This window comes from Tetrahymena thermophila (assembly GCF_000189635.1).
Source record: "Tetrahymena thermophila SB210 genomic scaffold scf_8254395, whole genome shotgun sequence".
Taxonomy (NCBI): domain Eukaryota; phylum Ciliophora; class Oligohymenophorea; order Hymenostomatida; family Tetrahymenidae; genus Tetrahymena; species Tetrahymena thermophila.
The window spans coordinates 529,479-542,724 of NW_002476178.1; the positions used below are offsets into that span (position 1 = coordinate 529,479).

Here is a 13,246-nt window from a genome sequence, read left to right on the forward strand (position 1 = left end):
AAAAAATTAAATTGTAAAATTATAAGAACATATTTTAATATATTAAAAATATTTAAAAACCAGTAATAATTAATTGATTAATAATTAAATAAATAGAATAATAAAAAAATTAATAAATAAATTATTTAAAAATAATCAAGCAAGCAAGCAAGGAAAGTTATTTTACAAAAGATATTTTTCAAAAATTCTATAGAAAAATTATATTGCTGGCTATTTATTATTTTTATTAAAAACGAAATTTAATTTATATATTATTTAAACTATAGATCTATAAAAATTTTTATTATATGTAGCAATAAAGGTAAATAATAAAAGCATACCTTCATTAATTTATTGTTTATTGATGATTATACTTCTTATAATTTTTGTGTTTGAATTTTCATAAAGATAATTTGTTTATTTTTTAAAAAAGAATACTTTAATAAAATAGGAAGCAGTACTTTAAAAATATAGTTTTTTGTTTTTAAATAGTAATTAAATAAAATATAACAAATAACAAAATAGTAATATTTAATAACAATACCAAACAGTAATGAATAAGCAAAGTTTGGGAAAGTTAGAAACATTAATGAAGGAGGTGGAGCAAAAAAACCACTAAATTCATAAAAATATAGAATCATCAGAGTAATCATAAAGAGAATAGAGGATCATAGATTAATAAGCAACTGCATATAACCTTCCTAGATCTAGTTATACTTCTTAGTCGCCTGAAAAGAGGAATTTTTAATAATCAGATTAGAAGAATAGAATATAAACTTTTGGATAAACTAGCAGTTATAGTAATTTAAAAAGCAAAATAGGATTCAGCAATGATTCTGCAAAAAATCCATATATTTAAGGAAGCCACTCTTCTTCTGTGGAACGCAAAAAGATTTCATTTACTCCTAGTAAAGATTAAATGACATTAACAAATTAGAATTAATAGCAGTAGAGTTCTATTGTTTAAGTTGTTTAAACTTAAAATAGCAGTAGGATACCAAAACTACCTATTTCAGTAAGCGGAAATGGAGCAAATTCTATTTCATAAACTATTCCTATAGTTGTTTAAGCAAGATGTAAATTATAAATGTTTTTAATTTAAATTTATCTAAAGATGTCCTGAAGTTTTTAATATTTTTAAACAAGCATATTTTCATTGTTTTTTTTTCAGAATCATAATTTTTATTTTGAAAATGATAGCAAGAAGTAGAGATAACAATTAATAAACTCAAACAGCAGAGCCTAAAGTTCATGAAAGATAAAATCAATTAGAAATAGAAAGTACTCCACTTTAAGCTAATACTAGAAATCATGAAAGAAAGCACTAGCAATAGCGTATAGCCCCTTCATAAGAATAGCAAACGAGTTTGGAAGTGATGAAATAGGAGCATGAGTTATTAGAGAAGAAATACTCTAAGAAATAAAATTAAGTGAAGGAGTTAATTGTTTTAGTAACTCAGAAGGAGAAAGAAATTAAATAATTAAAGAGTTAATAATAGAGTATTTAGCAAAATAAAAATTAATTAATTTCTGGCAATGATGAAAAATAAAATTAAAATCATGCTTTTGGAAATTGTGTTTTGAATGATCAAAAATTGTTTGATTATTGCTTATTTTTAGAAGGATAATATCGCAGACTTGAGAGGAAAGTAAAGAGAAAGTCTAGAGAGATAGAAATACTTAGAAAAGAAGTTAAACCTGCTGTATATCAAAAAATTCATCAGGAAATTTAAAATATGAAATTTGAAGAGTGTGAAGAAGATTATAAATGGTTAATATAATTTTATAATGGCAGGAATATACCAACACTTAGCTAAAATAATATTTCATCTTCAAAAGAACTCTATACCTTAAGCAAGCAAATGATGCAAGAGCAATCTGAGAATTTTAAGGAACTTAGAAAAAAGCTAAAAGAACAAGAAAAGATAATAAATAAGGAATAAGAAATCATTGTGAAGGAAATGGAAAGAAATCTTAAAAATTCTAAGGATGAGCAAAAGAAATATTAGATTTAATATGAAAACAAGAAGAAAGAGATTATTTAAATCAAGTAGAGCTTAACTATTTAAATCAACACTTTATCTCAATAAGTTGATTCTCTTAAAAGTGAAAATAGTTTACTCAAGCAAGAGATATAAAATATAAACATCAATCGCTAAGCTGAGTTAAATGAATTTGAAGAAGTCAAATTGTAACTAGAAAATGCTGAGCATTAATTATTTTAAATTCAAAGAGAGTACTAAACCAAGATTGAGGAAGTCAGCGAAAAAAAGTATGAAAACAGCTAAAATCATATTACAGTTTCTCAACTAAATGACCAAATCAATAGATTAAATCAAGAAAATGCAAATCTTCTTAAAGAGAAAGAATAAGTATTACGTAAATCTGAATCTGACAAAATGCGTATAGAAGAATTCTAATTAAAGCTTTCAAAGGTAAATGAGGTTTAGGAATAATATTAGTTAGAAATAAGATAGCTTTCAGTAAAGTTAGCAGATAAGGAAAATGAGATTTATGAAAAAATGCAAGAAATAGACTAGCTAAGATAGATTAGTAGTAATGATTTGGAGATTTAGTAGTTAAAAGAAGAAAATTAGAATTTAATTGATTAGATTAACTAATTACATGAAGCACAATAAACATTGGCCATACATAATGTGTAAATCAATGACGAGTTACGCAGATTGCAATAGTAGAGCTCAGTTAATGTCTAGTAAATAATTATTGAAAAGACTTAGATTTAAGAAAGGTATACATACATCTTGAAAGAAATAGAAGAAAAAAATATCATCATCCATCAATATGAAGAGAAAGAAGATCAATATCAAGCAGAGGTTATGAATTTTACTAAGTAGTTGGAGAATCTTTAAGAGAAATATGATAGAATGAATGAAGAATTCGATGATTTATTGAATGAAAAAGAATAATTTTTAATTTAAATTTAAGATTTATAAAATAAATGCTAACATGAATAAGAGATAAATTAAAAATACTTAGATCAAATAGGAAAATACAAGCAAGATGATATTGATTAGTAAAATAGAGAGAAAAAGTACCTTAAAGAAATATAAAAACTCAAAGATGACATCGATTAGCTGTCAAAGTAAAGCAAGAAAAATTAACATGAAAATAATGAAGAAATCAAAGCTATGTTGACTTCTTTGCAAACTAAAAATGAGAAACTGGAATAAGAAAATGCATAAATATTGTAAAGTAGTTAAGAATAACAAAATTAATTGTTAACTAATTTAGAGATGCTTACTTAGCAAAATATTGACGTATAAAATAATTTGGCTATTTTAGAAGAAGAAGTCAATTAAAAGGACTTGAAAATACAGCAATTAGAATAAGAATTGCAGCTATCTGCTTAAAAAATTGAAACATTTTTGAGTCTGTAGCAATAATATTTGTAATATTTTCAATTTTTATTTATTTTAAATGATTTTAATTAAATATTAATTTAGAGCTGAAGAGGAAAACAAAATAAAGCATGCATAGAACTAAGCCTTATTAAAACAGTAAGAATAGAAACTGGAAATAATAATCGATGATTTGAAGAACAAGATAGATAAGCTAAATTAACAAATTAAAGATCAATAGTATGAAAATAAGGAGGTGAAATTTGAATTAGAAAAATGCAGAGAAAGTAAAAAAGAATAAGAAGAAAAACTGTAAAAGTAAAAAGATAAAAATAAAGAACTTAAATAAAAAATTACAGAAATTGAAGCATTAAGTGTCAAATAAATTTCATAGTTATAGTAACAAATTTCATAATATGAAATCTAAATCAAAAATTCGCAGAAGGTTGAACAAGACTTAAAAGATAAAATCACAGAAATAAAAGAAAAACTCTCTTAAAATCAATTAGAGCTTAGTAAACAAAAAGAAAAAAGTAGTAGTAGCAGCAGTAGTAAAAATGTTCTAAGAAGTGAATACATTTAAGAAATTGAAAAATATTAAAATCAAATTAAAGAATTGAAAAACAACCTTGATGACAAAGAAAGAGAAACAAGAAAAATATTAACTGAATATAATGAGGCCAGGAATAAGATACTCTCTTATCAAACAGAATAACTCGAAAATGAGGAGAAAATAGACAAGTTAAAAGAAGAACTCAAAGTTAAATCTAATAAATTAAATTAGTAATAAGAAACTATAGACTAGCTCCAATAAGAAATCTAGAAGAAATAAAACATCATCATGAGTGGCTCAAATAATCTGAATAACAGTTAAATAAGCTAAATCAATGGAAATAGCAATCAAAGAAGATCACTCAATAACATTATTGTAGATGAGAGTGGAATAAATAATACAAATCATGTCTCTTAACTGAACCAATAAATTAATGATCTTTAAAATTTATTACAAGAGAGAGAAAATATAATTAACAATTTAAAAGAAGAAAATAAATAGATTTAAGACTTCTATCATTCAGAATAGCAAGAAAAGGTCAATCAACTAGAAAATTAGTACTAATAAATTGAAAATCAAATTAAAGAGAGGGATGATAAGATTGCCTACCAATCCTCTCAACTTGATCAAAAGTCAAAAGAAATTCAACAACTTAATGATAGGATAAAGTAAATTACTTCAACAAAAGACCAAATTACTTAATAATACAGCAAGCTTTAAGAAAATAACTTGAAGTTACATGACTAAAACGTTGAGTTAACTGCTAAGCTAGAAAACTTCTAACAAGAGTTTTAAAAAATAATTGTTAAAGTAATTTTTAATTATTTTATTAAAATATTATTTATTACTATCGTTTATTTTGCTAAAATTCTAATTGAAAGAGTTAAATTTATAATTTTATTAAAACATTAGGTTAAGGAATAAGAATAAGCAACCAATTATAAAGATATGATCATTCAGTAATTAGATGATAAAATAAAAGAATTGGAATAGGAAAAGCAAGAGGCTGATAAGGTTATAGACAAAGTAAAATCAAGCAAAAAGGACTAATTGAATGATGCCTAATAACAATAAAAGAATTTATAAGCTAATAATGAGTAAAAATAAGCTTTGATTGACTAACTCAGCGCAAAAGTTGGTAAATAATAGAAATAGGTTGAGGATTTAGAAGTTTAATTATCAGAGACTTAAACTAAAATAAAATAATTATAAGATCAAGTTAATGATTTGGAAGAGTAAAAGTAAAACAAAAATGAAAAATTGCAAGAAAAGGAAAAGGAATTATTTGCTGTTCTATCTAAATCTAATGAAAAAGAGTAAAATTTAGAAAATTAGTTAGAAGATGTTCGTAGGAAATTGAAAGAAGTAGAAGATAACTTGCAAAAAGCTCTTAATACCATAGAATAAAAGGAAACTGAACTAAAGCTAATTAAAGAGAGGTTAACTAAATCAGAAAAATCTGAAAAGAAACTAGAAAAAGAAAGAAATTAAAAGAGTGAAGAAGTTTAATAGCAATAAAAAGATGTAGAATAATTGTAATAGAGAGTTTAAATTTTAGAATAATAAAATTCAGAATATGGAAAGATTATTTAAGGAAAAAGTAATGATTATGATTCAATAATAAAGAGTGTTCATAAAGAACTAAATACATAAATAGAAATTGTTTAAACCCATAAAACACTCTTAGATAAAGAGTAAAGCGAGCATGAATAAACTAAGAAAGAATTCGAAGATTGGAAGAATAAGCTATAAAAAAGTTAAGAAGAGAATAGATTGAAAACAGAAGAGATTTAAAATATCTAAGACTAGCTTATAGATACACAAAATGAAATAAATTCTTAAGAGGAAACAATAAAAAATCTAAATAATTAATATGAAAATTTATAAAAATAGAATGAATAATTAAATGAGGAACACAATAATTTAAAATCTAAATTGACTTCTTTGAACGAAGAATATTCATTTAAGATAATAAGAATGGAAGAAACAATTAAAACACTTGAAGAAGAATTGAATTAGCTTAAATAAAATAATTATGACTTATAATAATTGATTTAAGAGAAAGATAATCTTATTCAAATAAACATTACTAAAATTAATTAATATGAGTAATAAATTATCAATTTCTAAGAAATTATTTAAGACTAGCAAGATCAAGCTTAAATTTAAAAGCAATAAATAGAGTTGCAGGCATAAACATAGGAAAGCACTTTAAAAAAGCAGAATGAATAAGTTATCGCTCAAATTAGAGCTGAATTAGTTAAAGAAAATCTTTAAAATATCTAAAATTGTAAAGAAGAAACAGAAATCCATTTCCAAAATATCTTGCAAGAAAAAGAATAATAATATCAAGTCTTATTCTAGCAAACCACTTAATCATACGAATCTAAAATTATCTTAATATAACAAGAATTCTAAGTAATATTACAATAAAAATTAGAAGAGCTTGAGGCTGCTTAAAGTGCTATCTTGTAATAAAAGCTAAATGAGCAAGAAGCACAACATTAGAAGGAATTGTAAAAGCTATTGAAAAATTAATAAAACGAACTACAAAGTAAATTTTAAGAAGAAATGAAACATTTAGAAGCACAGTATTAAGAAAAATTGAATGAGTAGAGTGAGAACCATAACAAAATATTGAGTGAACAAGCTAAGTAAATTTAAAATAGTGAAAATCAAAACTTGTCATAAAAGATTATCGATTAATAGACTTAATTTGAATAAATTTTATCACAAAAATTAAAAGAATCTGAAGAAATTCATAATTAAATTTTATAAGAAAAAATAAAGGAGTGTGAAGGCAATTTCTAGCTTATTCTTTAAGAAAAAACAATAGAAATTTAAAATGAATAAAATAAGGTTTTATTAGATAAACTCAAAGAGCAGGAAAGCCAACTCAATAAATAAATTCAATAAAAGCTTAGTGCAGATTTTTAATAATAAGTATAAACTTTAGTTGAAAAATAAAAGCAATAAGAAGAGAATTACAATAAAATAATTTAAGAAAAGGATTAATAAATTGCAAAAATGGATGAAATTTTGAAAGTTAATTCTTAAGAATTCTAGCAGGTCTTATAAGAAAAAGAGGCATAGATATTAGAAATTACAAATAATATTAATATCATTTAATAATAAAATAATATATAAATTTAACAAATTAATTAATAGCACAAGTAGGAAATAAATGAGATAGTATCCTCTAAAAATGAAATTACAAAATATACTAAGTCTTTAGAAGACTAAATTGCTGAATAGGAAATGAAGAATAAAGATAGAGATTAAGAAGAAAATCAATTAAAATAAGAGTTGAAAAAGCAAGAAGATAAAGTCCATGATTTAACTTAGAAGTATTCAAAATTATAAACAGAACTAGAAAATTTAAAAGAATAACACTAAGATTACGTTAAGCAGTTATAGAATTAGCACCTATAAGCTATTCAAGCCAAGGATTCTGATATAGAAAAATTAAATGAAAATGTAAGAAATTCCAAAAAGAACTCACAAGACTTGCAGCTTCAATTATAGTCCTTGCAATAAACTAGGCACAACCTTGAAGAATAATTAAATGAATTAAGAACATTAAATAGCAAATCAGCTAATTAATAAAGTTAATAATTCTCTTAATTACAAGATGAATACAGCGAGCTGCAATAAAACCTTTAACAAAAGAATCTTCAATTTAAATAAATGCTTAATGAGCATGAAAGCGAAAAGAGTTAATTGAATGAAAAAATAACTAAAATTGAGAAATAATTGAAGGATAATTAAACTATTTGCTAAGAACATTAAAACTTAATAGAATAAAACAATTTAAAAATAAAAGAGTAGCAATAAAAAATTAAAGAGTATGAAAACTAAATTAGCTAAATGCAGCAATAAAATGAAGAATAAGCTAAAATACAATAAAAAGAATAAAATAATTTAGATAAAGAAATAGAAAAATTGAAAAAGCATATTGAAAGCAATCAAAAGGAAGCTGCTGAATAGCAATAAGAACTAATTAAGAAGCATCAGTAAGAAATTGATAACATTCAAAATTAAAATGATATTCATTTGTAATAACAATTAAATTAACTGAAATAATAATATGAGGTATAAATTTAATAGATTACTAAATAGTAAAAAGAAGAGGCACAAAAACACAACTAATCAAGTGAATAACAAATTTAATAAATAACTGCTAAATATTAACAAGATATTTAAAATATCGTTTAATAAAATGAATAAAAAATAGCTGAATTAAATGAAGCCAATAAATAGTTAAGTTAAAAAGATTCAGATAACCAAATTAAAATACATTAGCTTTAACAAGAATCTGAAAATAATTCAACAAATTTTGAAACTAAAATATCTGAAAATAGTAAAATTTATGAAGAAAAAATAAGTTAAATTTCAATTACTTTTGAGACTAAAATAACTGAAATAAAATAATCATATGAAATATAAATAAATGAGCTGAAATAGCAATATGAGACAAAAATATAATCACTTTAAGAATCTGAAAAATAGACAAATGAATCAAGTAATAAAGAAAAGCAGGAATTAATTTCAAAATTAAAGGAAGAATTCTAAAAAGAAATAGCTGAAAAGGATGAAAATCACAATAAATAAGTTAAAGAAATTTAAGATAATTTAGATAAATAAATAAATGATTATGAATCTAAAATTAAAGCTTTGCAAGTTGATTATCAAAAATAAATTGAAGAATCAAAAGCAGACCATGAAAAAAATATTAAAGAAATTACTGAAAAATTTGAAAAATAAATTTCTGACTTAAATGAAAGATAATAGAAAGATATTGAAGGAATCTAAATTAACCACGAATTCATAATAAAAGAGTTATAAAAAAAGATTGAAACTCTAACAATAACTTTAGATGAAATCAACTAAGAAAAAGAAGATATTGTGAACAAAGCAAAGTAAAGTTTTATTTTTTTTAGATATTTTATAATTCATTTTAAATTTAGGGAAGAAGCTGAATAAGAGATATAGAATATCGATTAGAAGTATAGAAGTTAAATTTAGCAGATGCACAAAGATCATAATGATTATATCCTTAATACAGAAAGTGATTAGTAAGATGCAATATAAACTGTTAAAGAACAATATGAGCTAGAGATTTAGGAACTCAAGCAAATGATACCTTCAGATTCAAATGAATTAATATAAAGTAAGAAATAAAAAAATATTTCATGTTGTATTTAATTTTTTTATTACAGAATATCTTAATTAGATCAAAGAACTTGAAGAAAAAATATAATAGCTTTAATAATAAGATACTTAGTCAAATGAAGAAAATTAAAGATTAGAGTTAACAATTATCTAATTAGAAGAAAAAATAATTCAAGTTGAAAATAAGTATCAAATACAACTATCCAACGAAAGTGAAAGTCACAAGCAATTAATAATTGAGATAGAAACTCAAAATAAAGAAAAAATTGCAGAGTTGTAAAGAATAGAAAATGAATTAAGAATTCAAATTGCTTCTCTTTTAGGTATGGATGAAAAACAAAAAGTTGATCAATAATAAAAAATAAATCAATAAGGTGCTGATAAAGAATAACAAATAGTAATCTTACAAAAAGAAATTCATACTATAGAGTCAACTTACTAGCTTAGGATATAAGAATTTGAAAAATAAATTTAAGATATACAATTAAGGGAATCTCAGAGATATAGTTAATTAGCTTAGAGATACTTATTAATTTGTCTTGAATCAGAAAGATTAAAAAGCTCTGCAAATGAAAGAAACTCTTCTTCAGGCTCTAACACAAGTTAATATTAGAGTAGAATTAATGAATTAGAAATTCAAATTTAAAACCATATTGAAGTTATAAGTAAGCTACAGTAAGAGCTTAATATAAGCAGTACTACTATTAATCAATAAATCTAAAAAATATAAATTTATGAATAGCAAATTTAATCAAATAATTTCACAGATTAAAATCTACTTTAAAAATATCTTATTGTTTGTTTGGAGGCAGAGAGACTTAGGTAAGTTGCATTAAATTAATCATCTAAATCTATGGCTGTATCAAACTAACCTGTAGATTTTGATAAAGATTAGTAAATATCTAAACTATAAATATAAGTTTAATAATATGAACACAAAATGTCAGAACTACTCATAACAATAAATAGCAAATAAGAATTAATATCTAAATTAGAAACAGAAATCAATATTCATATAGAAAAGGTTAGTATTCTTAATCAATAAATGCAATCATAATAAACTTAATCATCTGTTGACACTTAACTTTTATAGAAATATCTTATAGTTTGCTTGGAAGCTGAAAGACTTAAGTTACAAAAAGGTACTTCTGGTATCAGTATTTAATAAAACTTTAATGATTCAGAGATAGAAATTTTAAAGTAAAGAGTTATTTAACTTGAACAAGAAGTTATCTACAAGTCTCAGATAATTAGTGAATTTGAAGAGAGTAAAGGTGTGAAAAGGTCCACTAAGTCAAGTTAAAATTAGGAATTGAGCTAACAGTATTTAGTAGTCTGTATGGAAGCAGAGCGTCTCCAATAGTAATTATAAAAATAAAAAGCAGATTATGAGAATTAAATAAGCGAACTGATTAAAAAAGATAAAAGAAACTAAGAATACCTCAAAATAAATGATGCTCAAATTAAGGCCTTAAATGAGAAACTTAAATCCTCAAGCTAAAGCTCCTTAAAATCAAATCCATCCTCTCCGGTAAATGAAGATTAAGATAATAAAATTAAAGAAATTCAAGCTAAGTTAGAAAAAGCTCAAATGTAGATTGAGAGTTAAATGCAAAAAATAGAAAAACTTCACAATGAAAAAATAAATGTTGAGGATTCAAATGCTAACTTAAACAGATTTATAAATGATTTGAAGGATTAAAAGTCTTCAATAGAAAAATAACTACATTAATTGGAAAAAGAAAATATTGAAAAATCTCATCAAATTGAAAAGCTAGAATAAGAAAAAATACTACTTCAAAAATCTGTTGAAGAGTTAGGTGAGAAATTAATTAAAATGCAAATTTAGTAAAGAGATGAAGAGGAATATGATGACTAAGTATTCGTAGTAAATAGAAAAATGGATGCTTTAAAGAGTTTAGTAACTCAATTAGAAAGAGATGTAAAGAAGTATGTTGAAACCTCTTAAACTATGTAAAGAATAGGTATTTCTTTATTCTCTGTCGATAGAGATTTACCTCTTGAAACCTTTGTAGAGCAACTAACATAAAATGTAAATGATGTTCTCAAATTCCTTGAACAATAAATAGATGATAAAGATGCTTAACTTGAAGATCTCCAAAGGAACTTGTAAGCAAAAGATGACTAGATCTACTAACTCTAAAACAAGTATTTATTTATTAATTTATTCATTTAATTTATATATAAATATTTAATTTATTGAATATCTTTTGAAATGATAAAAAGTCTTGAAAGTCATCAGTAATCATTCTTACAAAAAGAATTCTAAACTGGAGAAGATAAAAATATGGAAAAAGTTAATGAAATTTTAGGTCTTTCTGCTATTGGTGCAGATATTGTTGAATAGAAAAAAGACTAAAGTTTCCTTTCAGACCATGACATCGAAAACATTGCTATTGAAGATAAAAAAATTTCTGTATAGATTTCCTATAGAGACAATGATGAAATATAGGAAAGAAACTCAAAGATGGGAGGTAGGCCATCATCTAATTAAGGATCAGTTTAGCATTCATATAATTAATAATCTTAAAACTAATCCTCAGTGCCAAATGTTGATAAAAATATAAAAGAATAATATGATCATTAAATATAATCATTAAACGAAGTAACTAGATATAAAAATGTGAATAAATATCATTTAAATATATTATTTTTAATTTAAATAGTAACATAGATCTATAAAGAGAAAATATGATAACTTATTAATAGAAAATGAAGACTTAAAAAGAAATCTTTCATCTTTCTATTCTTTGCAAGTAAATAACCCTCTTAATCCTGCTGAAATTAATTTGATGAGACAGGAAATGGATTAGTAAAAAATGCAGCTTGACTAATTAAAGGAAGAAATTGAAGATCATGAAGAAAATGAAGAAAGGTATTAGCAACAGGTAATTCGTTAAATTAAATTGATTAATTTAAAAATTTTAATTTCTTTTTAAGTTTTTAATGAAATTTTAATTTAATATATAAATTAATATAGATTGGATAATTAAAGAAGAAGATCTTTGAATTAGAAAAGCAGCTCAAAGAAAGTGTAGCAGGTCATTAATATTAAGCTGTTAAGGATAGCTTTTAGAATTTCTTCAAACTTCATTTTGATAAAAAGTAATTAAAATTGCTTATTCAGAGATTAATTTTTTTTAATATTAAAAGCTCTAAAACTAACGAATTTATTAAAGCAGAAGAATATCTTAAGATCTTACTTAATTTACTAAATATCGGAGAATAATAAAAGAAAGAGTGCGTCTTAGTTTATCAGTAAGTGGTGGCTAATTCTAAAAAATTCAAATTTTTCTGAAATAACTACAGAAGCCATCATAAAAATTATATAGAAGTGTTATTTAATGCTGCTCTATGTTAAAAAAAATTAAAAATTATATAATAAAATTTATTTAATTAAAAACTTTAGTCTTGATAATTTATAATTTCATATAGTTAAAATACAAAAATATGTTTTTAATAATTCTAATAAATAAACTTTGAAATATATATTAATATCATGTTTATTACTTATTGTAAGGATGAAAAGTAGCGCTCTTGTTTCAAATTTTTTTAAACAAATTTTAATGAACAACTAAAAGAAATTTACTTTTAATAAAATTCAAAATCAATCCATTATTTATAATTTTTTTAACAAAAATACTACCTATCTTTCATTATAATTTTATTAAACTTCATAAATTAAATTTAGTATAAAAAAATATAAAATTCTTTTTTTAAATTGGTTATGAAAAAATAAAATGAAAAAAATATTAAATAAATTAAAATTTAAGCTTGATTTTATTTTAATGAAATTATTGATTTAAATACTTTTTTATGTTTTAGATTAAAGATTCTTGCTTAAAATTTCAAATAAATTAAACTTTAAATGATAATTTCATCAAATTGGGGTTGGGGTTGGGGTTGGGGTTGGGGTTGGGGTTGGGGTTGGGGTTGGGGTTGGGGTTGGGGTTGGGGTTGGGGTTGGGGTTGGGGTTGGGGTTGGGGTTGGGGTTGGGGTTGGGGTTGGGGTTGGGGTTGGGGTTGGGGTTGGGGTTGGGGTTGGGGTTGGGGTTGGGGTTGGGGTTGGGGTTGGGGTTGGGGTTGGGGTTGGGGTTGGGGTTGGGGTTGGGGTTGGGGTTGGGGTTGGGGTTGGGGTTGGGGTTGGGGTTGGGGTTGGGGG

The 13,246-nt window shown here is 24.0% G+C and overlaps 1 protein-coding gene across 1 annotated transcript; it reads left to right on the top strand. All coding sequences in view use genetic code 6, as the record gives it.

The window, feature by feature from the left end:
* Positions 1-532: 532 nt before the first annotated feature.
* On the top strand, positions 533-12,815 carry TTHERM_00459450 (hypothetical protein; the record flags this gene model as incomplete). The annotated part of the gene is made up of 9 exons (XM_001024253.3): positions 533-1,055; positions 1,180-3,388; positions 3,444-4,701; positions 4,804-8,810; positions 8,859-9,061; positions 9,111-11,232; positions 11,311-11,689; positions 11,751-12,189; positions 12,238-12,815. 9 exons carry the CDS (start codon positions 533-535, stop codon positions 12,813-12,815), a joined length of 11,718 nt encoding a protein of 3,905 aa, XP_001024253.2.
* Positions 12,816-13,246: the final 431 nt, after the last annotated feature.